Source organism: Thunnus thynnus, chromosome 20 (assembly GCF_963924715.1).
Source record: "Thunnus thynnus chromosome 20, fThuThy2.1, whole genome shotgun sequence".
NCBI classification, from domain to species: Eukaryota; Metazoa; Chordata; class Actinopteri; order Scombriformes; family Scombridae; genus Thunnus; species Thunnus thynnus.
This window is the reverse complement of record NC_089536.1, coordinates 24,863,806-24,890,640: the sequence shown is the minus strand read 5'-3', so window position 1 is coordinate 24,890,640 and position 26,835 is coordinate 24,863,806. Positions and strand designations below refer to the sequence as shown.

General features: G+C 38.7%; 1 protein-coding gene across 3 annotated transcripts in view; it reads left to right on the top strand.

The window, feature by feature from the left end:
- ca10a (carbonic anhydrase Xa) overlaps window positions 1–26,835 on the top strand; it is a 257,388-nt gene that overhangs the window by 9,427 nt on the left and 221,126 nt on the right. The window contains exons 2-3 of one of the 3 annotated variants that reach the window (XM_067576441.1): window positions 8,251–8,359; window positions 9,246–9,704. The exons of 1 other annotated variant lie outside the window; for it this stretch is intronic. In XM_067576441.1, the coding sequence (XP_067432542.1) occupies window positions 9,644–9,704 (61 nt within the window). In that variant the 5' untranslated portion in view covers window positions 8,251–8,359; window positions 9,246–9,643. The remainder of the gene's footprint in view (window positions 1–8,250; window positions 8,360–9,245; window positions 9,705–26,835) is intronic. One more of the 3 variants, XM_067576440.1, reaches the window with a different exon arrangement.

Genomic DNA, 26,835 nt, shown 5'->3' with positions numbered 1-26,835 from the left:
TTTTCCCATTAGCAACCCAGTCATTCTTCCTCACATAGGCATGAGCATAATTAGTGTCTTTCATCTGCATAAATTTGGCCTCTGAACCACAAGAATATCGATCAGGCTTGCGAGTGCAGCCGTACCTGCAAATTATGAAGTCCACAGCGGCAGACTGTGCTGTGAAACCAGGATGTGTTTTCTCTTTTGTTCATCACAAACACATTAATGGTGTCAACCCTGGCTGCTGCTGAAACTATCACATATTTGCTTTTTACCATTTCTGATACTTTATTTGATCCTATCTTCACTGAATGATACATTCAAAGCAGATATGTCATTTTACTGCAGCAGCACAATTAGCGTTAAAAATTCAGTTTTCATCATCCCCTGAGTATTCATGCTTTCTCATTAGCGAGCATGGGATAATTGGTATCACCAAAAATCTTCTGCTATCTCCGACAAATAAGCATTTCAAACACAAGGGGAGAGGATGGCTAAATGTTTCTAAGCCTGTGTCCATGCATTTATGGGAACATTTAAAGGTTTTAATATCTGCGGAATATCTGATGTCCGAGAGAAGTTCACAAGCTAGAGCTTCATCCACCGATACAGTAACTGATCACATGCTAAATGTTGCAAGCTGTTTGCAGGCTCCATATAACCTAAGCTAACCAACATTTCACAAAAGCTAATTATAATATTAAAACACATGCTCCTCCTAAAGATATCTTTAGGTGCAACATTGCCTCTTTGGAGTTTGAAATGTTTGGTTTGTGAAGATGTTTTAAATCTGAACAATACGATCACATCTTTAAAATTATAGTTTGTAAAATAAGTCTCATAACTAGAAAAGGAAAATTTTCTGTAAGTGAGGTCACTTGAGTTGAAAAACTGCAGTTACATCCAAAATATCTTTAATGTCTTAAAATGTTTTGAAATGTATTTGTATGACAGAAATAGCTGAAGTTAAATCAATCAAAGCAGAAATTGGAACATTATAGAAGTTGAAGTGGCTGCTCACAAAGAAGAACAGACAGAAGTTCAGAAGACATTCAGCCTCACTGGATGTCAGCAAACAACTATTTGCTATGTAAAGATATAGTGGAGTAATGGCGACCTGAGCAGTGAATGAAGTCACACTCCCTCTTGTTTATGTTATCTGAGCTTCTCTGTTCTTTGTTTTGGTAGCCACACTGGCCACACATGCATGTTAGTGCATGCGAGTCCCTCCGTGTCCTCCACATCCGTTTCCAAGATGGCGGCTGCTTCACATACTTTTACAGCTAAACATTTCACTAAAATATGTTTCTGAAAACATCTTAGGAATAGGCAATGCAGTAACAGAATATTGATCCATATTTGATCAGCACTGCCTAGTTTGACAGTTTAATCTGAATTTTGTGAGCTGTCAGCTTTCTTTTTTTCCAACTTTATTGAGTAAGAGACATGTTTATTTTGGTCTGAGATATTGGTGCTGTAGTGCGACATCTAGTGGCTGAACGTCGTGTATTGCAACTTTAAGTGGCAGTTAAATGGAAACACAGAAAGAGTGACAGGTATATTGGTAGTGCTGACAGTAATTTAAGTTGAAGTAAAATCACTGAAAGGAGTTAAAACTGTCATTTGAGGTGAGAGTGCTCAAAAGTTTTTGTGCGCCAGGTCCATTTTTGTTGAACCAGGACGTTCTATTGTGAACAAGAGCAAATACTTATTTATATGGAAATTGACATGAATCTTTATTTCATGTTGCATTTCATTAGTTATTTACTTTGTATTTACTGTAGACAGCAAAACTAGTTTTTGTAAAGCAAAGCCACAAAGTATCAATACTATTTAATAATTTATTCAAGCATGTTCAATATGCTTGTAAAACACAAACATTTTGGTGAAAAAAACAAAATAATATTGGAATATTGTTTGCTTCATGAGATGCTCCCAACTCAACATTATTTATACAGCACATTTCATGCAAACATGCAGCCCTAAGTGCCTCACATAAAACAACACAGACAATAAAATCAAATAAAAGCAAAATAGACAACAATAACTAAAATTTTGCAAGACTAAAAAATTACAACAATAAAACAACAAGTGCAAATTAATAAGTTAATAAAATAAAATGAACACCAGGGATAAAATGATATAAAAACCAATGATTAAAACTCAAAAACTAAAGCTAAAGCTATAACACTCCTCCAAATTAAAATTAAGAGCTAGATGAAAAAGATTTCCTTTTAAAAAATATCGAGGGAGCTTTCCATTCTAATATCCACAAGCAGCGTGTTCTATAAGAACAGAAGGCAGCCTCACTGCTACTTTTACAGGACATATGAGGAACATTTAAAAGAGAAGTGGTGGAGGACCTCAGTGATCTGGCTGGAACATAAAGTGAAAGACAATCTCTGATGTAGGGAGAGGTGAGGTCATTTAAAGCTTTATAAACAAGCAGAGGAACTTTAAAATCAATTCTGATAGATACAGGTAGCCAGTGCAGTGTCTTAAGCACTGTGGTGATCTATTTTCTTTGTTTAATTTAAGACTCTGGCTGCAGCATTCTAAACTAACTGTTTTCTTATAGACTTTTCAGTTAATCCAGTAAAAAGGTAATTACAACAGTCTAAATGGCTAGTAATAAAAGCATGAATGAGTATTTCAGCATTTTCTGACTTTAACAATATTTCTGAGATGAAAAAAGGATGTTTTAATGAACTTGTTAAAATGAGAATTAAAATTAAAATTTAATCTTCCAGTGGACATCTGAGCCACAACAGAGATATAACAAGAGTTGTGGCGGAATGCAACACATTAAGAGGACATACTTACTTCCCATAATCAATTTGATTTGAGTACAATATCCATATCCTCAGAGAGACTCACTCTACATCCCACCAACTCCTCTCCACTGCTCCTGTAGCTGCTGTAATGCTGTTTGACTGTGCAGCCTGGAAGGCATGACTACATGTTTCCAAGAGTTTAAAGAGATCATAATATTAATTGCTTCATTTAGAGTAAGGATACACTCTTGATCATGTTGGAGTTGATCCTAACATCTGCCTGCCTCCTAGTATCTGGAATGAAGTCTGCAAAAGGAATTAGAGAACTTCTCAAACTTTTAATTGCAAGTAGCAACGAGTGCCATGAGTCTGTGCCAACAGATAATAAAATGTCTTACATGTAGCATTTTTAAACATCAATATATGTTTTTATTAAATATACAATAGGGGTGTGCCCAAATATAAACATGTTATTCGGCAAACTGATAATGAGTTTTTACGAAAATTTGTTTCATACAAATATTTTAAAAATCATTTGTTTTCGGGAAGAAAAAAAAAAAGTTAAATACCAGCGCACAGGTCAGTTACATCACTATCTGAGTCTCTCTTCTTTGCTCCACTGTTAGTCTATCAGCAGGTCTCAATGAGGGAAGTCACATCCACCTGCTACATGACGCACATTTCCTAATTTGGATGTCACTCCCGGAGTTGGGGGTGTTCCCCAGAGATAAAGCTGAACTACTGACACAAATGAAATGCTCCCAAGGGAACACTTCATGAACACTTATTGTAACACTTTAATTTTCTAAAATTAAAAGCATAATAAAAACAAAAACAGGATTTTTAAACCTCTTTCCACTTTTATTCGAATACAAATACAAATAATTTTGCTGCCTCAACAAATACAGATACAAATACAAATACTGGGCCCTCTGCACATCCCTAATATACAGTATATCTAAAATCTTGTTGACTGAGGTGTCCTCATGCCAGCAGAGGTACTGTTAGTTCCACTCTTTGTCAAAATGAAGACTTTCAGCCCCATGGCTTGATATGATAAAGAAGAAAAATTTCTTTGGGTTTACTGTGATGATAAACAGCTTGGATGGGACTTTTCCACTTGTCACATATTATAAAAGTTTTATTCTCTTTCCCACATTGGAAGAACAGCAATTATTGGTGATTTCTTGCTAAATCTGACCCAGTGGTAAGATGTACTGCACTGTAGAGGCCTGTCAAGCCTGCCAACCTTATGTTGACTTATGCTAAACATATGGGTTATATGTATTGCTAGGTGCAGGCCAAAACACCATTTTCCACTTAGTCTGAATGTGATGTGTGATGGATTTCAATTGATGGACATAAAGGGTAGATTTTGATCTAGTACAGCTTGACTTTTGTATCTTGAGTCATTATTTCTGTCAGGTATTACACCATTGTTCTCATTGTTCTCTCAAGTATTTGCTGAGATCAGACACAGAAGTCAGATGAATGGACAGGTTATGAGAAAGTCAATTGCACAGGCAAACTGTGTGTGTGCAGAGCAGCACTTTGGGTAATAATTTTACTATTCAGCATCCTTTTCTTTTGCTAATAAATTTAACTAACCTGGTGGTTTGTTTGATTGCCTGACTGATTGTGTTTGTTGCCTCACCTCACTCCTTTTTATAGATGTGACTGCATTCTCTTTAGCAACATTTCACCAATTAACTTGGTGAGTACACTATTATTATTATTATTATTATTATTATTATTATTATTATTATTATTATTATTATTATTATTATTATTATTATCATTGTGGATAAGAGTGATGGCAAAGACTACAAATATAAAATCCAGTTTGTAATAATCTGGAACTATCCTTTAAAGAGTGATCCAGGCTTTAAGAAAGACCGTGATCATCTGTTCCAGGAGTACACGTCTGAACTTTGTCAAAAACACACAGTATATTTGCTGAAAGCAGAAAGATGACCAAAGAATGTGTCACAAACTAAAGACATCTTATCAGTGTGTCACATCTCAGCCTGTAAAAGCTTTAATTGCAAACAACCACACGGGATTCCTCTAAGAAGCATCAATACCAGGCTTGAAACAGGAAGTTGCCTGCTGATGAATTCTGATTCTTGCTGTTGTCCCTTCCATAACGACTGTTTCAGACCAATTCCAATCATCTTGGTACCACAGGGACCCAACTTGCTCAACTAAACAATCAAGAAGTTTATCAGTTAGGTCAATTTAAAGTTTGCAAGTAAGACACAATTGAACGTCCTTCCTAGAAAGCTTCCCGACAGCCTTTGAATAACAGCTTGAATTGTCTGCTGTCACGGTCCAATGTTATTCATCTGCGAAATGCTTTTAACTTTCCTAAACATCATGCAGGACAAACGGTACTTGTAATCCAGGGTCATGACAGGACTGTAGAAAACAAATTATAAAAAATATGAAAGTGCGATGTCAAAATATCAATTAAAGAATGAATGAGAGAGAGTAGATGCAGGAGTCAGTTTTGAAAAGTGAACTGAGTTGTGAGAGCAGCAATTTCCTTCCTTACGCCAGCAGCACAGAGACCATTGCCAGCTGAATAACAATCATATCTTGGGTTGAAACAGAATACACTATTGTGTGCTTCCAGGAGAAAGTAACCTTTGAAAGGCCCTCCTTAAAAGAATCAGTTTTACACCAGGCCCACATGCTGGGAATGAGACACCGGATGAGACTTGACGGGTAAAAGCATTTGGGTCTAAAGGGACGGGGGAGTCTGCGGGGATGTACCTCTCTGATGTGGAAAAGTGGCACTTGAAAAAACATGTAGTGTATGGTATTGATTGCCCATCATTTTCTACCTCCTGCCCAGCCTTTGTTGCTTGGAACATCACAGGGGCCACAAGCAGGAAGAGATAAATGGAGGAAAATCATAGCATTAAGTCTTTATACCTTCAAACATCACAACACCTCCTGACAAAATTCAGGGTTTTCAGAAACCCATGCCAAAGAAAATAACAGGTGGAGTAATAGGGTTGGTATTTTATAATGTAGAGGGTATTTTTTCCGAGGTAGTGCGTGCTGAAGCTGTTACAGTGAGCTGAAGCCGCTTCGCATATTATGCTTCACAATAGCAGTTTGCATTTAAATGAATGGCAAGATCCTACAGTAAGCCTTGTTATTGATGAGGGGAAATTACTGGTGAGCTGAACAGTATGTGCTTGTCATTATGTTAAATTACTTATTGTATGAACAGTTGTGAACAAAACTGTGACCCTAAAGAAACAGTTATGTTATGGCAGTATGGGGATTTCAGTGGCCTCTGTAACTGCTCTTTTTCTATGACAGAATAATGTGGATGTCTTAGGAGCTGTCCTAAGTTTGGTTTCTTTTGATACATTATTCTTGGACCATTTGAAAATATTTAAAAAAAATCTGATGGTTCAAAAATGTACATACAACAACCTACAGTGCTGTATATTATACTGTAAATGTTGATGCTGTAGAAAGTCTTTAACTCTATGAGATTGCCTCTCAACTCTGATCATGGGACTTCAGATCTAAACTGTTATCCTCTGCTGAGAGAGAATTGACCCGTAGATTCATATAGTCCAAGAATCTCCCAAAGAACAGGTTCGCCATGATTTTAGAAGCTAGAATACAGCAGCTTCTAAAATCAATTTACAACTGCTGTCCTCAGTCCAGTGAGTTCAACATGGCTATGGGCTGAGAGGCTATTGTGGAAGGAAGAAGCCCCTGCTCTACAATTGGCACCATGAAGTTTAACTCAAGTTTGTGGCCAATCACATGGTCAAATAAAAGATGAAATTATATAAGTATGTTTGGAGGTAAGGTATCCGTCCATTAAAATAGGACACCTGCTGTCAATCACAATGGTTTTGGGATGGCTAAATCAAGCTAATTCAACTTTTAGAATGGGCTTTGCAAAGTCCTGACCTCTCAGTGATGAAGGAACAGTGTGGCTCACTGATGTATTTTTAATAGTTTCTGGACAACAATTGAACTCTATGGCACAGAGGAATAAGATGTATCAGGCTTTTATATGTACACACAGTACTTGTTAGTAGATTTCATTGTTGGTTTGATATTTCATGGGATTTGATGACAATAAGACAAATATGGAATATCACCAGACTTAACCTTTACTTGATTTGTTTTCAGAGAGAAAATACAGTTTTCTTCTGTTTACAGAATATTCAAATGACAAGCTTTAGTCTATAATTATTGTTTAGAGCTCATGTCTTGCATTCATGTCCAATAAATACACTTATCTAATTGAGTTTTGTAGTATTATGTTGCATTATGACATGACAACCATTATAATTGCCTAAAATAGCCCTGAAAGGACATGATTTTTTTCAATACTGCCTATTTTTCAATAGATAAATGAATAAAGAAACATGACACTAACATCTGTTGTGCCAACATGTATATTGCATTTACTTTCAAAACATCAATTAAAAAGTGCTTTACATAAAGTAAAATAATACAAAAGTAGAAATACAGAAAAAGACACAAACAACATAAAATACAATATTGAAAATAATTTAACATAAATTAAATACACCACACCAAAAATCTAAAACAGAACATTGTAAAAATGTAAAAACAACCCATATAGAATAATAGCCAAAAGGACCCCTATACCCCCACATACATTCCACATACCTGTTACATTCTACTGTTACAAATTACACATGGTGAGTATTTTATTAGCTAATTCAGACTCGGCTCTAGAAGAAAAAAATATGAGGAAATACAGGAGACTGACATGTGACTACAGCGCAAGTAAAACCAACAAAATTCTCAGTTTACAACACGGATACGTCATGCAGCTGGAGAGGCCTGGATCCCCTGACTCAATATGTTTGTATTTGACTAGTTTAGGCCACTATTTCTACAGAACTTTATTCCTGGTAGCCGATAGAGCAAATAGATGGAAAGGCTGCCAGTCCGTTTGGTCTCTCTCTCTTTCTCTCTCTCCCTCTCTCTTTCTGTCTCTGTGTGCGTGCGTGCGTGCGTGCGTGTCTTCTGCTTTCCTCCAAAATCCTAGCAAATGTCTGCCCGGTGTGAAAATAAATTACCCCCCTTATGACGGTATTCCATTTCACATAGAACAATATTTCAACCCCAAATATCAGACATTTGTCTGCAGTGCGCAGTTTTTCATCCACCTGTGCCCCCGCCTGCGCGCGCATCCTCTGCGCCCGCGCGCGGCGCTCCTCGTGAATCCTGATAACGTGTAGAGCCGCAGAGCTGGGTGGCATCGCTGGGTGCCCGGTGCCAGACTGGAGCAGCGAGTCCACCACGAGCCGCTTGTGAGGATAAAAGCAGGCTGGCTGGGAGCGCACCTCCCTCACGTCTGGATACGGAGTTGATCAATATCAGATATTCTGACAGTTTGTTCTTTAGGGACATTCTGCAGGTCCGTACTGTTTTCCACCGAGTTGGATTGTTTCCTTTCAGCTTTCTCCTCTTCTACTTTCAGTTTTCTGCACACAGTCTGGTTTCAGGACAGATATTCTCTGGTGCGCCAAAGCTGCGCGGTTCAGAGTTTCCTAACCATTTCAGTTTGAGGGAGTTTGTCTCCAAACGCTGTAAGTCTGTTTTATTTTCTCTCATTCAAACACTTCCCACACACTCTCTCTCATATCCACATGAGATGTCTGCAGTTTAGAGGAATCTGTGTTTTTGTTATGTCCAGGGTGTGTGGGATGGAGAGCGGAGTAACCGTGCGTCACGTAAACACAGTTAGCACGAACTAACCGGAAACGGCCTGGTTATGCGTACAAATTAAAAGCACAGATTATAGAACACCTAAATAATGTAGAAGTGTTTAGCTGAATAATAGGATTAATTATAATAGTAGGCTGGGTATTATAATATCATATGATTCATCAAGAGATGCTTTGATGCTTCACAAGGGTACATGAAAATACTGGAAGGCCTGGATTCAAAAGATAAACACTACTTAAGACCATCACCCTGCACTGATTCTGTGAAATTACTTATAATCAGTCAAAATATGAGAGGCTGAGACCCTTTAAGCCACCTTCTCCAAAGAGCAAATGTAATGTTTAATATTTTGTTGAACCTTTTACTCTCACTCTGTATGTGGCATCTTGTATTTTGCACTGTGGCTGCATAAACTGACAAGAACATGTCTTATAATAACAGTTTTATATTTCGAGCTGTACTGAAATGCATTCATGTTTCCAGTTCTTTGATGTAGTCCACTTCTATGGGCACGATTAAAAACACATGGAAGACAATAAAGCTTTTATTTTGACAGCTCAGGCAGGAAGTTTTTGTTTCATTCCGTCACACTTGACACTGGTCCCTTGCATTGAGGAGGAGAAGTCTCGATCGGAGACTCGCCACCTGGCGATGCGAGTTTCTGAGTTCTGCGTCTCCAGGTGTTAGTCTGATCCCACAGCTGTCCCGCCTCTTTAATCCAGGCTTTCTTTTTCTCTCTCTCTCCAGACCGACATTTCACTGAACCGATGATGTGTGACTTTTCGTGGTGAGAAACGGGATGCCCGCTTTGTGAAACGGCGCCGGATGGATGGATAGATGGATGTGTCCGTTCTAGGGCGCACTGGAATAATACAGTGAACTGAGGATCGCTGTTCTGCTCGGCTCTTTTCTCTTGAGTTCATCCCTTTTTTTGCCGTCTCTGGAATTGTTTCATTTACTGTTGGGGAGTGCAACACATTTAGGCTTTGATCACCTGCTATGTGCCTGGTGTGGAAAATACCTGGTGGAAGGTGTACAGCGGGATCCAGCCTGGGAGGACAGGACATCTGCAACTGAGAAAGCTCCGTTTCTTATTCGTTTCCTTTTTTAATCTGTGCGTAATGTACGTGGAATGAAGACAGAGGATGGATATAATTTGGGAAATATTGATCATTCTTCAAGCCAATTTTATTGTCTGCATATCAGGTGAGTTATGGGCGTCGTTGCTGTCTGTTGGGCAGGTGATTCAAATAAATACAACCATGAAAATATTTTTAAGTTTTCACTTAAATTCAGTGGGCCGGGGGTGGGCTTTGGTTTGTGGAAAAAAGGACTAATCCGTGAGAATGCTTCTCAGGACGCACTGTAGCAGCTGGAGGGAAAATTGCAAAATGCACTAGTTAGTGTGCCTGGCACGAAATATTCCTGTTGTTTCATCATGGGTTACCTAGCTATAGAGAGCGTGCCTTTGACTGTGTGTGTGTGTGTGTGTGTGTGTGTGTGTGTGTGTGTGTGTGTGTGTGTGTGTGTGTGTGTGTGTGTGACACTGAAGACAGGTACCCTGTAGCCTCCAGAACTGGATGCGCAGGCTTCTGACGCACGCATGACATGGGTGGGCTTTTTTAATGCAAGCCACAATTAAGAGGGATTGTTTTTGTTTTTTTTTCTTTTTTGTTTGTTTTGTTGTTGTTTTTTTGTTTTGTTTTGTATTTTGCTCCATGAACATTTCGTGTGTTTGCTAGAATCCCATTGTCCTGTCCGTCATTTTGAAGTCTGTGGGGTCCAGAAACAATTCAGTTAGAGTTATTATCAAATAAAGCAGTTGTGCGCACCGGTGAGCGCACGGCACTTTGCGGTGTGATGAGCGGATGCGGCGCTGTAGGTCACGCTGTGTTATTTCGGCTCTCTGTTCTCTGTGCAAGCAGATGCGTCTGAGCCATCAGCGCTGATCAGTGGAGACGCATTTACTCACTTCACTGTGTTTTGGTGGATACATGGAAACATTTGTACAAGTCCCGTTTAGTACTGTGTTTCCGTTAGTGCACTCGTTTCACGTTTGTCTTATTAGTCTTAACAAGTTATGTATAATACGCAAAAGTAAGATTTAAAGTCATTTTTTAATGGCAAGAAGTGAAAATATATCATCCGAGTCGTCATCCTTTCTGCAAACCTTTTCCAACGTGCAAAAAGATGGACTGATCTGGCTTTTTAGTTCACCGACACACCTAAACAGGTGCATTTTGGTCAGAAGTATCGGCTTTCACACACGGGTGTGCTATCTATGCTGAGGAAAATAAAATTATAATACAATAAAGAGACTCTTTTCATCACTCTTTAATGATATGTTTTATATCTGTGCTTGCGAGTGACGTAAATCTGTGAACTGACTATAGTAAGTAGTGCGTATTCAATGACTACTGTAGTCATGCATTACGCACGCCAGGCGCACCTCTTTTCTTTGCACCTCGACCCTCAGGTTGGCAGCAAGGAGAAAGGACTATAGTGACAGCAACCTTACGTCAGTGGTATGTCCCACCCTCAAGTAGTGATTGGTTTGTTCTTAAGCATATGCTGTAATTGAGGTCAGTCACCCTATAGGCGTTCTAACATTAACAGAAGTACATTTGTGAGAAGTCAGACATGATGTTGCATTCATGTCCAGTAGGACAGATATAGGACACATGGGTTCTACCCAGTAAACTTTAAGTACAGTAGACTCAACTAGAAACACCATCATTTACTGCAGTAATTAGACAGATACCATTCATCCTAGCTTTCACGTTTTCCCTTTGAAATAGTTTTTCCCTTTTGTTTCACTCACAGTAAATACCTTCAGACCTAGTTCCCCCTATAACACGTATTAAATATTTATTAGTGTCAGACAATAGAAATGCATTGTTTTAACACTTTGACTTTGGCCCAGTAACTAGTTAACTAGTCTCTATTTAAACAATAATTGTACTTTAGGATGAATTTTGGCCTTGGAAGCAGCAGCTTGACCCTAAAAAACAAAACAAACCCCCCCCCCCACAATGTCCAAGTTATTCACTGTTTTCAAAGATGTAGCTTTCAACCACATCTCATGGCCTTCCTCAGCAAATTGAGTTCCTCAGCTGTCATGGAGAAGATAAATATAAACATAAAGCTTTGACATATAAATTGGCATTGCAGAAAGAAAAGACCAGGAGTGAAGTGATACATTTTTCATATTTTTAAATATTAATAAATGCTCATGCTGACCTCATTTTGTTGAACTGGGTGTAATATTAACACATCATGTTTAATGTTAATTAAAACATTTCTTTAATGTGGAGAACACAGGACTTCTTCAAAACTGCATGTCCATATTAATCCGTATCTGGAGTGATATTAAAAGGCGGGTGATGATAATGATGATTAATCTGATGGTTGTAAACTTAAAATACAAAAATGCAGAGAAAGTCATTGTTTTTGAAATAAAGAAATACATTTCCATCACAGTTAAAACTTGAATGTGCAACACATTGTTAAAGGATACATGTTTTTTATGTAGTTATTTATTGTACAGAAATCAAAATCAAGAGCGGGTCGTCTACTAATCGGAAGATCAGCGGTTCGATTCCTGGCTCCGCATGTCAATGTGTCCTTGAGCAAGATATTTAACCCCTTATTGTGTGAATGATTAGATTCCCTCTGATAGGCAGGTTGGGTCTTTGCATGGTAGCCCCTGTACCCATTCAGCGTATGAATGGGTGAATGTGATTCGTAGTGTAAAAGCGCTTTGAGTGGTTGGAAGACTAGAAAGGCGGTCCATTTACCATTATATTTCATTAGTGAAGATCTTTCGTGTGACAGAAACATCCCCACTTAAGGTCTACTCCCTCCCTTGTTCTTGAGCTTTCAACCATTAGACGGTCTTCACTGCCAGCAGTTTTCAAGGAACTGTAAATATTCAGACTTCACTTATTCCAAGCACTTTTAGAACTTTTCACCCATTCTGGCTTAAAAGTTGAACTTGACAGTTGAAAGCACCAGAACAATCAAGGAAGTGGACATTGAGCAGTGATTATTTTGTCAACAGCTGTTTCCAAGGTCAAGAATGAACTCTCAAGCTCAAGATGTCTTATCAGTTCACAGTTTGCTCAGAGTCAGCGTGAGTCCATGTGTCTTTGTATTTGTGTCATATATTACACAGCATCCTTTGATGATTCTTGGGATCATTTGTAAAGGTGTCACTTTCATCTCAATGACATCTTTTTTAAACAAGTATCTGTGGTGAGATTGCATGGAGTCCATTTATCAGCCACTTGCGATCATGTAGCTTCACTTCAGGTTATGCTACGTAAAGCTACAGGAATAAAGCATCTGAGCTAGACTTCAAAGGCAGGCTATTATCTTGCCCAGTTGAGCCCGGGTTATGGACATGAAAGTCTCCTCAGTGGCAAGACTTGAATCTGTGATGTAATCGGGAGGCAAAGCTTGGCATCGCTTCAATGACAATGAGCAGGAGACGGACTATGTAAGCACTGTGACAGCAAACTTAGGTGAATTTCTATAGAGAAGGAGCTGCCAGCATTATGCTAAAATCAACCAGATATATAGTACCAGTCAAAAGTTTGGACACACCCTCCCATTCCCTTGAATGAGGAAGTGTGTCCAAACTTTTGACTGGTACTGTATATAAATAGATACACTAGGTACCAATATCTTCAAGTCTTACACCAAATACTTAAAAGACACAGTGGTTGGCATCCAGTTTATTGGATGCCAACCACCATACAACAAGAAGAAAGTTCTGTTACGATGACCCCTTTCCTGAACTGCAGTTTAGCCCTAAGCCCTAGCATTAAGTTGGATGGCAACTAGCAAGGAACAATGGATAAAGAAAAGGGTATTCTGAATGGCAAGCTCAGCTTCAAAGACCTGTCAGATGGGTCTGTCGACAAGACCAAAGTTATTCGTAGTTACTGTTGATGTGAACTGAGTTACCACTGGAGTACATCATCATTTGCTGGTGAAGCACACAGCTAAGGCTAATGCAGGCAGCCTCGTTAGCGCCAAACCATCCAGCTTGAGGCAAACCATGCTTGATAGTGTGAGAGGGAAACCAATGGACAAACCACCAAGCAGCAAGCTTTCAAAAGCAATAGCTAAATGTGTGGCTACAGTTTGCAGGCCAGTTAACACTGTGGAGGAAGAGGGTCTGCGTGGAATAAATCAGATCGCATCCAACAACTGCACTTGAATTGAGAGCCACCACCACATTGAGGATACACAAGCTGTATGATGACCAAAGAGCGAAAGTAATTTTCTTTCTTTTACTTCATTTCCACTGTTTCCTGCTCACTTTATTTATTTTTTGTTATATTTTGTATTATGCTGTTTATCCAATAGCACAAGGGGATGTTTTTGAGCCTTTATTTTTCCCATGTGAGGTTGGACACAATTACATTGTGTGATTTGCTTTTGAAGTGAGGGATCCAGGGAGTGATCTTTAATCAGCACTGAAGTAATGGACATGATAGCTGGCCAATGTGCCCATCTGTTGCCTGTTGAGCTTGAGTTTGCTGTAAGTTATGATTTGAGCATATTTTTAAAAAAGCTAAATGCTGTACCTGTGAGGGTTTTGACAATCTCTGTCATTGTTTTGTGTTGTTAATTGGTTTTCAACAATAAATGCATACCTTTGCATAAAGCAAACATATCTTGTCCACTCCTATGTTGATTAGAGTATCAACACTTGTCCCTTCACAGTAAATTCTGAACAGATAAAAAATATGCGATTAATTTGTGAATAATCGCGATTCAATTTTTTAATCACTTGACAGTCTTAGTAAAAAGATATTAGAGCAGTGCTGAGGGGAACTGTAAAGTTGGTGATAATTCTGGGTCTGTTCTTCAAGTAGTCATTTGATCTATTATTAATATGAAAATCTTGATTATAGCAGCTTCAGCAAGCTACCAGGAATTCAATTTTTTTTTTTTAAAAATGATGTATTGAAACACATTGCGTTAAACTCTCTTCAACAAGCTCTTCAATGCCAAAGCTGACCAATGATAACATGCCATAGCTGATGTGCGCCTCTTCAAAAGTGTGATCACATGTTGGGGCTGTGAAATGTATAGAACTGTGATTGGTCAGCTTGTGTTTTCTCCAACAAGTTTCTGATGCAGATGGAGATTGTTGACAGTGGTGACAACATGAAGCATTTTGAAGAAAGACTAATCTGCTGCTTTTCAGTAACACACATCTAGTAAAATCATGTCCACTGCAAAGCTGTGAACACGCTAAAGGCAAAAAATACACCGCAGCAGTAATGACACCATCATGGCTCTGTATCACAAAGTGAATGAAAGAATGTAGACACAACAACTGCAGTGAATATTCTGTAATGAAAGCATGATACAGACTGATCATGTACGATACATCCATCTAGTGTCACTGGAGGACTCTGAATTATCAATCAAAACCTATGCTGTAGGTGTCTACAGTATGAAGGGAACTCTGGATAAACCACAGAACACGCTGTCAACAATTTTCACATCAGGAAGTAGTTCCAATAAAAACTGCCCAGTGAGGGCTATGGATTATCCAGAGTAACCAAAGCCTCTTTCAAACAGTTTCCGGTAAAATAGTTTCCGGATAGCCTTTCAGGCACCGCTAGTGATTTTCACTATCCACACTTGCAGCTACATACAGGAACGTTTCCTGTATGCAATGCTCTTACTGCAGCTACATTGAGAGATGTTTCTGGTGGAGAGGCATGTCCACCCACTGAGCCCCGTTAATCAGCAGGAGTGACGAGTGCATTTTAAATCCTTAATTAAAAACCAGTTTGCCGTCTCTTTTCCATGGATCTGACACCTCCGTTCTCCTGCTCACCAAAACTTTGCTCTGCGCTCCATAAGAGTAGTTAATGTTATGGATATGATTTGGATTGTGATATTAAAGATAAGATAATAATGTTAAACAGAACATAATGTTGTCATATTGTCACACCAAGCATAGACACACAGACTTTTAAAAGGGAACCATAGCTTGAATAGAGGAGATTTAACCATTTACATGCCTGTCCCTGCAGTGCTACTGCTTTCATTCACAGCACAGCCTTACAGGCATTTTACCAGCAACTAATGTTACTAGGTCTTGAGGTGGGACATTGGCGGTACAGATTTCCCTGAACATCAATCACTACTCCCATTCACACATGACCCCATGCAGGAAATGTTCCTGAACATTTCAGGGATAGACTGCATGTGTGAAAGGGGCTCAAGACACTGCTTCCTGAGAGAGATGTTGCGATTAGATTGTGAAATGTCACTTGAAATCTGTACTCGTGTGAGGTCAGATGTCAGGTGGTATCAGCTTGGGGTCAGGGGATTGTTTCTTTTCCCTGTAACATTTTGATTGAACTGGCTACAAATTAAAAACCTCTAGCAGGGCAGCATCACCATACTGATGTTAATGTAAGCTCCTTGTCCTAATACTACTTCAGGCATTAGATAGAGAGGAGTAATCATCTTGACTATAGTGTCATTTCATTATGGATTGCTAATTATAAACCATGGTTTCATGGATATTTGACAATGGTGCTTTGATGTTACACATGCTACATATAGCTCGTTTGAAGTTGAACCTCCTCCTCAGCTTCGATATTAATGTCTGCTTCATATTCACATATATCATATTCATGACCATGGGGACTGAGCTCAACTGTAACATTTGGTTTGCTTCACTGGTAACTACCATGCAAACATCAGAAAAGGATAGTAAATATGAGCAGCAGGACCTTTAGGTTTAACACTCTGCTTATTCTTTTGGATGATCTTGAAATGCAGTCTAATATTAACCATCATGTAGGAAGCCTCATATCTAATGTATGCTGATGGTTTTCCATGAATCGTACTACATGGTATTCCACAGAGGCAGCTGAATATAGAGGATAAATATACTACCATGTTATTAATGTAAAGCAGGGCTGGGTTAATCCACTCTGAGGCCCTGGGGCAAAAATAAAATACTGGGCCCTTACTGACCCCGTTTTTCTCTGTGCATTGTGTATAAATCCTATCACCCCCAAGCTAGGGCTGGGTGATACCACAGAAAACAGGTTTAAATCTGTTACCAAGCACTACCTGGGCCAGAATCACAGATATCAACATTGATATCAATTTATGGCTAATTTTATCAGATTTCAAACAAAACTTTTTTTCACACAACCAGTCGTGCTCCCCAACATCAGTAATCACACTTTGATTTGTAAAATCGGTGGAGTTCCCCTTACAAAATTATGCTTTTGCTACTATTTTCAAAAGCAAGCTTCACAGATTTTTTTAATGAAGTTTTCCAACCATTTCATGCAGCCACTGGTTTCCATTCATTTTTGGACTCTGTTAGCAGACCACTGAAACTTAGCTGTATAATCCATCGCTGTGAACATCCTGTCTGCATGAATTGCCTATTTTTTACAACCTAACTTTGTGGAAAGGAGAAGAGGAACAACAGGTTATGGAGAGTCCCTGGGGAGCACTTTGTGTGTGTCAGTAGCTCGGCTTTATCTCTCGGGAACACCCCCAAGAGCGATGTCCAAATTAGGAAAATGTGCATCATGTAGCAGGTGGATGTGACTCCCCTTGTTAAGACAACAGCGCAACAGTGGTGCAGAGGAGAGAGACTGAGATAGCGATGTAACCGACATATGAGCTGGTTTTTGACATGGGTTTTTTTCTTCCTGAAAACAAATAATTTTTAAAATATTTGTTTGGAACAAATATTTGTAAAAAAAAACACTATTTTTGCTTGTATGTAAGCATGTATGTAACATTGTGTGTGGTAGCATGACCGTATACTGTGTACATTTTGACTGGAGAGCAGGGAGCTATGGAACTGGTTGCATTTTAATGCATGTGACAATACTTTTCTTGAATGTGAATATGATGCAGTCTAAGTGCAACATGATTTGAAAAGTCTGCACTGTATCACAGCAGAAAGATTTTGTAACTTTGACAAAAATGAATACAAACTTAATTAGTACACTGTGATGAATTGCACAACTAAAGCACATTTGAAGAGTCTGCTAATTGAGTTTTATATGGTACAAAAACAAATGAAAATGAATCAGGGTCTCGTACAGTAGAAAAGAAATACATTTTATTTTAAAACTTAAAATGCAAAATGGTTAGTTATGATGCAAAGTGTATATGGTTTGAAGCAAATGGGCTAACCATTGTTATGCCTCTCTAAGGCCTTTCACATTTCAGATGATTTTGTGTTTTGGTGGTGCATACTTCAAAATTTGCAATTTCAAATTAAAAAATTGTAAACTGCATTTAATTAATAAGTTATACACTGAGAGGAACCAAGTCAAATGAAGGTTTTGGATGTCAAAGATCAATAACAACCATTATTTATTGGAAGTGAGCTGATTAGTTTCAGCTTCTTGATGATTAGAGCTTAATTTCTACTAGTTTGTACTTTGGAGCGATGTATCTTAAATGCCCTCAAGTATTGACTAAACTGTCTATGATTATAAATGCAATCAGGCTGCCTTTAGGCTGGATTCTTGCTCTAATGACCAAATCAAAGATCAGAAATTCAGACACACAGAAAAGCCTGGCTGTTTCAGATATACCAGAAAGGGGGGGAAAAAAGAGTATTGATTTTTGGTGGACTCCAGTTGTGGCAAGATCTATAAAGACTTGTTGTGTGTGCTTTTACACACTTTATTTCTTTTATGGCAAAAGGCCAGAGCGGGAATGCAGGATGTTGTTGTAGTACTGTGTTATACAGCCTACATTCAGGGGAGCGATTTTCATTTCTCCTCCATTACAGTATCTTTTTTTTCCTGCAGTATTTCTTTGATTCCTCTGCCTGGAAGTGTTCAAAAAGATAGTTCTAATCGGGGTTTGACATTATGTGCCAGGTAAACAGTTTTGTCTGCTGTCCTCCATCTGTTCAGACACACAAATGCCTTTTTTCACTTCTTCACTGCCTTAACATGTTCGCAGCAGAAATCCTCCTATTCCCACACTGTGACAGATTGGTATAAAGGAACTGCTTCTCCTTTTTCATCCCTTGTTTTATTTAATGCTTCTCTAAGGACAAGTGGAAAATACAGATGGATGCAAGATTATTTTACTCTTTTAAACATATAGCTTGTTTGAAAAGTTCCACTTATTTTGGATAGCAGATTGTACCTTTAAGCTAAACACACAATTTTAAGACTCAACACTAGAGTAAGTTGAGATGGGCATGTTTTGCAATGTGGTTGACGGTTTTCATAGAACTCTTAACAGGGTCTCATATTCAACATGGCAGATGATTCACCAGAATCAATGGAACTGTATTTGTGTTGTTTTGTATTTCTCTTCTTTTAAGGAAGATATGATATCTTGCAACAATTAACAATCATGTGTAGACTTGAGACTTGGACTAAGTCATGAAAATGAGGACTTTAGATTTGATTTAGGACTTGATTGCTGCGTGACTCGACTCAGGACTTGAAAGTAGAGAAAAAGCTTTATCATTTCATGGTCAACTTGGACTTGTCCCATAAGGAAGCAGCTCTGGATGAATATTGTTTGTGTTGAAAGCCTGTTGCCTTGTTGATCGGCTAAAGTCTGAAGGCTAATTATGTGGAAATACAACAAAACACCATCAGTGGAGGTAGTAGAGTGACATGAATTTTCCAGGAAATGTTAACAAATTACCTGGAAATGTTGCTGGAAGGGTTGGCTGGCTTCTAAAATGTTGGCTCTTTTGTCATCTGAAATTGAATGTGATGCTTGTCTGTATAACAGCAGTGTTACGGACTTGAGACTTGAGCTCGAGCCAGAATTATGTCACAAAAATACAAATGTAGGTGTTGTAAGTGTTGAGCTTTGGTCATGTGATAGCAAATGGTGACAGGAGAGAGACTGCAACTCCTGTGTCTGTAGTGTAAAAACAGCATCTGTTCTGAAGTACACATAAATTAAAGAACTTAACTGGTAGATATTTAAGAGTTGTGAAAGCAGTAAAAAATGACTTAATTCTCTATTTGGTCCCTAGAGGAACGTTTACTGCATACATTCATCTTAAATAATGACTTTGTGCCTAATGCTAATTTATCATGCAGCTCTGAAATGCAATGAATTTTTTCCTCTGCATCCTTTTAATCAGTTTTTTTGTTCCTTTGCTGAGCATATACAGGAATTTATCCTGTTTTCATATAGGTTGAGAATTCACCCTGGCATACCGAACTTGTTTTCTATTGTGTGTGTGTTGTTGTCAGCTATAGTGATGCAGCAGCACAGAGGTTTCGATGTCACTTTGATTCACTACAAGACTGAATGTTTCCGGTTGATGAACTCATTCTCCTTCCCCTTCCTCTTTGCATTTCCTCTGTGTTCTCTGGGGTGATGCTAAAATGAAATTTCAGCTTGCGGAACATGTTTGATGGCTGTGCTGAAAGTTTAAAAAAAAATTCAATATTGAATTCTTCAGTAGAAGTAGCATTGAAATTGCAAAGGCAGTAATGAAGTCCCCACCTCACGCATTACTTTAAATTTAAAAGAAAAACAGGCCTTGCAAGCCAAGTATTGGCTCCAAGTCTAAATAATATCAACACCTGATTGCTGGCAGGGACAGAAGCATATTAGCGGCTCTGCTTCCCCTGCTGAACCTCATTTTGTGAGAAACTGCCCACCGCAGATAATCACACATTACCTTCAGAGAAAAAACGTGGCCGCAGGGAAGCTTAGAAATTTAAATGGGATGATGAAATCATAGGGTAGAGCCTTTGGTGTATTCGTGACAATAACACGTGTCTCCACCAGCTGGCCATATGCCACTAATATAACATCCGTGTTACCAAGGACGCCTGCAATCACTCCCTCCTCTGCAGTGAGTGGATGTATGTCATGTTGCAAACCCCAGTTGCACATGGTGTGTTTCTTCTTGAATCTCTGCCCACCCACTTCTGCATGGCCGTCTGGTCAGTGTTGGCGTGTGTGTGTGTGTGTTTGTGTGCTGGCCTTTTACTACCATTATGAGCACCAAGCAGTCTGAGTGTGGTAGATATTTTGATTAGTTCTCAATTTTCCAGCAGCCCAGCTAAGGGTAGGGTTAGGGTTTGATAGCGTTTTATCAAATCTGGATCCAGTCTCCAATCCGCTTATCAAATTCAAATCCTTACTGAATCCACTTAGGTTCATCTTTTAACAATTTTAAGTAACTAGAGTTATAAATAACTTCCATGAGAAGGCAGAGACACTACAGTTTTTATTGGCAGCCTAATTAATCATCACAACCTGTTACTGCGAGCTTAAAATGAGATGAGCAGCATTAAATAACATCATCAAATAGTAAATGTTGATTTAATATGAATCCGACACATTAATATAGCAGGTGTAACCTACTTATGATTTGAGCCCTTTGTAATTGAAGTGGAGGTCCTGATTTAGAAATTTTATGGGTTTATAAGCTTAAAGTATGAATATGATGTGCATGAAAGTTTAACTGAGAGACTGACTGCTTCTCTGTCATTCAGCCATATTGTTTAAAGAATCATCACTATGTTGGTCTTGTTGAAGTGCAAAAACACCCACACTTGTGCACACTAGTGGTGTTGGAGAGTGGTACTTTTCTGTCTAACAAAATTTTGTGCTTGAGTACAAACAGTTGTGCATTTACACATCCAGCATCTACCGACATTAGTATTCATGTTTCTTGCCAGTTAAAAATTAAGTCCAATATTCACTCTCCTTTTAGCTCTGTTTTAGTCTCCACCAACTCTTGAGAATTAATCTGTTTCTTTAGCTGCTAAATGTTCTACTGTGTTCACCAGCTAGTTGTTAATATGGTCTTTGGCTGGTGCTGTGGAGGTGTGAAAAGAGCAGCCTGCTGCAGCTGGGAATATGGAATGTGTATGAGTGTGGTGAGACTGAACCAAAACAGTGAAGTCGTGGGCTGTAAAACCAAAACAATGAGCTCAAAGACACTAAAATGCTCCGTATAGCTGAGAGGATCTGCAGAGTTGGTTATAATTCTCTGTGGGTTTGTTACTACATTCAAGTCATAAAAACATTGATTAGTGCAGGTTTAATTAGCTACAGCTGACATACGCTGACATTTGCTATACCAGCCACCAGCTAAATATGATAAGTTTGCTGATATCACATAAATGATTTGTACATTGATCTTTGAAAAAAAAATAGAGCGAGGTGAGATACAAGATTTGATAACATATTTGTTAATCATCCTCAATAACCCAGATTTTAATTAATCCAATATAAAAGCATTTTGGAGCAAGATTTTACTTCTTTACTGTACTCAGATTTGCATGTTTCATCTTGAAGTGATAAAATACATTGCTAATGTTCCCAAGTTTTCTGGAGTTTTCTGTTTTTATAACTCACAGTAAATGTCCAGAGGGTGGAGAATGGCCCGTTTGTCTTATACTTTTATTCCAGTTCTGCTTGGTTCTGTCTGGCTGAACATTTGAAGATGTGCTTGTTTCACTTTAACTTTCTTTGAGCCTCGCGTCTGTGCTGACATAAATAAACGCAGGTGCCTGCTGCTTGTAAAGAGAGGTCTCAGCAATTTTGCAAGAAATGACAAACAACTTGACATTTAGTCTGTGTGCACAGTAAATATGTCTGCATGGCTGATATGCGGCCGACTTTTCACCTCTGGCATTTTTGGCTCCTCGCCTGTTTGTTCAGATGCAGAAAGTGACCTCTGTCTACCTTTTTCTGAAAAACCACCTCTTGTGTTCATGCTAACGACTGTCCTCTCACAGAAGCAAATAATGAAGTCTTATAGCACAATAAACTCTCTTAGGGAGGACATTAGAAAAGTCTGCTTTTGAAACCAATGAGTTTGCTTTGCGCTGTGGCTTGTGCCACTAGTCAATGTCTGTTTCTGTTAACCATGACCATGTCTTTCTTTGTCTTTGTTGCTAAAAGTTGTGCTAAAAGCTGCACAAGCTACACAGTATTTCTCTACTAGCAATTAATCATAACTACAAGTAAATATAAAAGCTTGCTTGTGGTGACAAACCCACATGTAATTATCACTGACTCTGTAGTTCCCTCAGCTCTAGTATTTTAGCATCTTTCAGCTCATTGTTTTGGTTTTGCAGTCTTCCATTTTTCTGTTTTCACTCACTCTGACAGCTCACATCTACCTCATTTCCAGCTGCAGCAAGCAGTGGTTTCTGTGAGAAAGCTCTAATAAGCTTCATCACCTGCCCAGCAGCAAACAGCAAACAGACACACTTAGCGACTAGCTGGTGAACATAGTGATGCATTTAGCTGCTAAAGAGCCAGATATTTCCCTCGGGAGTTTGTGGAGACCAATGCAAGAACTGACTCACTTACCTGATGGGCCACAAGGAGCTCCCTCCGTCGTTCCCTATCCTTGCCAACATGTTGAGCTTCCCCCTAAATTAGGTTCATCTTGGCTAGCTTGTCTGTCAAAGCTCTGTGCCAGGACTCCAAATGAATGCTAATGTAGCTCTATTTCAGTTGTGAATGGAAAAAGGCAACTGTTTGCTTACTGTTAGCCTTTAACTTTGTGTCCATGTTTTGTATGTATACACGAAAAATCACTGGATTAAAATTCAATATAGCACCAACACAATACTGGGTTAATGTTACTCAGAAAGCAACTCAACACAAGGGGTTGTTTTACCCAGTTTTAGTATTAGTGTTGTGTATATTTTGAATAATACTGGGTCAAAATTACAGATTGCTACTGGGTAAAGTTAACCCAGTGTTGTATGGGTGCTATATTGACCCAAACTGGGTAACATTTTAACCCTGTGATTTCTACTATGTAGATCGTTTCCAAAAATATCAATCAGTAGCACTGTAACCAAACCTAGGTGGCATATCATAACATGCTCATGTCATTTTTTGGAACTATCATGTAGAATTCTGAAAGGCACTGACAAACAAAATATTTTGTCATTAAGGCACTATATGGGGGCTCATAAACGCTAAGATTAGTTTCAGGTTGGGATTTGGGTTTACAGTTAATATTGCAATTTGGGTTAATTTTGGGATTAGACAATAAATCATGTCAATAATATGTATATAGTCATACAAAAATGTGTGTTTGTGTGTGTGAGCCTGTGTGTATGTGTGAGAGTGACCACCTTGCATGTCCCCAAGCAGCCGTAGCTCATCACATCTGCTGCTCAGGAATCTGAAGTCTATCAGCCAGCTGGAGTGAGACAACCTCCATGCCAGCTGTAATTTACCACAGGGAGACAGGATGGAGAGTGTGTGTATGAGTGTCTGTGTGAATGTGTGTATTGTTTGTGTTTGTGAAGGATTGACACAGCTAGAAAGAGCAAAATGAGCGAGTCATGACCGGGACTGGCAGAAAAAGTGGGGACGGGAGGACGGAGGGAAAACAGCGGTTGCCGTGTCTGCGGTGATTCGGAGGCATCATACTGCAGGTGGACAGTGATTTTTCATAAGCACCAATCAGAGAGAGGCTCTGTTTGCTGTACACAACAGCACCAGCCAAGCACCCCAATTCACTCCCCATCACACACAGGCCCTGTCAGGGAAGCCAAATCTCCAGCTGCTAATCTGATAATCCTGTGCAGATGTGTGTCCTGCAACAGGAAGAGGAATAGTGTGTGTCTGTGTTAGGGAGATGGAGAGTAAGAGAGTGTGTAAGTGGGTGGGTGTTACAGAGACACAGAGAGCTGGTGCTTATCCAGGCTTCACTTTCCCTTCTCTTTCTGTGACAGTCACTGTTTGTTTTGTCAAGTCACCAGTTCTTCTGGAATAATCTGCACCAGTGTTTACTTAATCTGCCGAGGGTTTACCTTTAACACAACTCAGATAGTGTGTTTGGTCAATCACTACAGCTGACTTTATCACATTTTCAGTATATATGATCCGAATTGACAATGATGCGGTTACTGCGAAGGTATAAACCCTATTTTTAGTGCTGTAAAACAGAGACCCAAACTCGTTGGAGTTAGAACATCCATTATCCTTTGGAAATCCTATAAAAAAAGATAAAATAAGATAAGTCTTTATTGATCCCTACGGGGGAGATTTGGGTGTTGCAGCAGCACAAAGACAGAGAAGAAAGTGCAGATAAATACAGAAAAAAATAAATAAATAAGAATTAAAATAAGAGTAGAAGTAAAAAAACAAACAAACAAACAAAAAAATAAGATCAACTCAAGTAAACCTTAAACTAATAGTGCAGTGCTGTCTCAAAGCAAAGTCACATAGTGGTATTATAAGTTGCAGCAAGTCAACCAGATATAGTATGCTAGACACCATATGTAATGCATTACGATCACATTTGAGATATTGTATTCCATCTATTATATTGTATGTACAGTACCAGTCGACTGGACTGGTAAATATATATATATATATATATATATATATATATATAATGTATGTGTGTGTGTGTGTGTAAGGGATAATCAAGTACCTTGCTCTGCTTCGTGTCAGGTTGTTCTTCGCCTCCACGTCGTGCCTTAAAACCAAAAATATAAAATAAAAGCATTCGCAAATTTTTGGTGAAAGTTTTGCACTCAGAATCAAAAGGTTATAAAGCAAGAGTTAACTGTTGTCATGACAACTTGGCGCATTGTACTCGCTGCCTTCTCTATCATTTTAAACTCTTCAAGTGTCAGTTCCTTGTGCCACTTTTCGCTTGGTTTCTTTCTTTTCTTGTCCATCTCTTTTTCCTCTGCTGCATCCCATTCTTCAAAATTTAATAACGAGTAAGCTTTGACAGCTGTGTTCTTTAATGTTGCTATGGTTACAGGTTGGGTAGTGGATGAATTTAGAACGGTGATTAAACTTGAGCCAAACTACATGTGCATTGAACGGTTTTAACGCACACCTGCCAGCCAATCAGAAAAGAGTATTCATCCAGACCATGGCATAATAAACTATAGTGTATAATGTAATATATTATAATATAGTAAATAGAATAAAATATTAAGTCTGCAACATACAATATTAATATAACATACACTAATCAGTCTCGACAATGGAGGGAAAGGCATAATGAAAATCAAAATGATGAAATTTAGACTTTATCTTTAGTATAAAAATGTATCCAGATGATGGTTACAGTCTCAACAGGAAATGTAAGAAGCTATAGATTTTCCAAATGGGGACAATATTGGTAAAAGAAAGTGGAAACAGGGTTAATGCTGCATTCACACAATGTTAGCAAAACAAAAAGAACAGAAAACCTCACTTTTTTTGGAGAGTTCATGTATTACTCCAAGATGGTTACCTCCATTGCTAGCTTTGTGGTGATACCAGATATACAGTATATAGTGTATGCTGTATGTGTGTGTGTGTGTGTGTGTGTGTGTTTTAATTACATCACATTTTTGTATCTGATATTACTTCAGATTAATAGGCAGCTAGTTTGGTTAGCTAGCTAGTTAGTCACCCCAGGAAATGATTCCTGTGAAGCTAGCCACAATAGCAAATCTAGGGGGTACTTTCTGTTTTTAATTTTAGTTGAACTCTGAGACAGGCCTATGAAATGATTTATGTAAAGCTAATGGAACCTTGCACTGCTCTGCTCAATATACAGGCACAGTCAAAGTTTCCCAAATCTCCACAACAGAGGTTTTGAGTTTAAAGTTAGCATAACCTGTAGTCACAATGGCCACTATTATGAGACCCAAGTTAAACCAGAAACAAACATTGTGTATCTCCCTTTTTAACTGATAATGGTAATTTTTGTTAATAATGGATTTTTAGACATAACTGCCAGTGATGGTGGTTTTGCTGCCATTTTGCCATTAGTTTGAGCCAAGTGTGAGCTAGCATAGCTGTCTTGTTATCTAACGAAGCGTTACAGTAGTGGCAAAATTACACTTCGTACTTACTGTGAGAAAGGGGATGTTTTATCCCTATGTCAGTACCCGTTAAACTGTAACCTTAACCACGTACTAACGTATCCAGTTTTTATATTTGGTGTCATAAAGTCAACCAAACTCTGTTGCTAATAAAAAAAAAGTGGCTTTTAACTTCCACTATGTTGCTGTTCTATGATGAATAATGCTTGAATGACTAAGTAGAATTAACTGTGAGGGCACTGCTGTAGACTATATTCACCATAGTTATTCTTGGCTCTCTGTGAGTTGAGACAGTAGTTGAGTGGCTACACAGTGTGGTAAGTACAGTGTCTAGTCACTGGCACAGGTACACAGGGTTTTATGGCTTTCAGCTCAATAGGATCAGAGGCCAGAGAGGACAAAGGTACTCACCTTCTTTAAACCCCCTCAATTATTGATGGCTGCTTTCCTCTCTCTGCTTTACCTCTCCTTTCTCTAGATTTCTACTTTCTCTGAGCACAAACAAAATAATG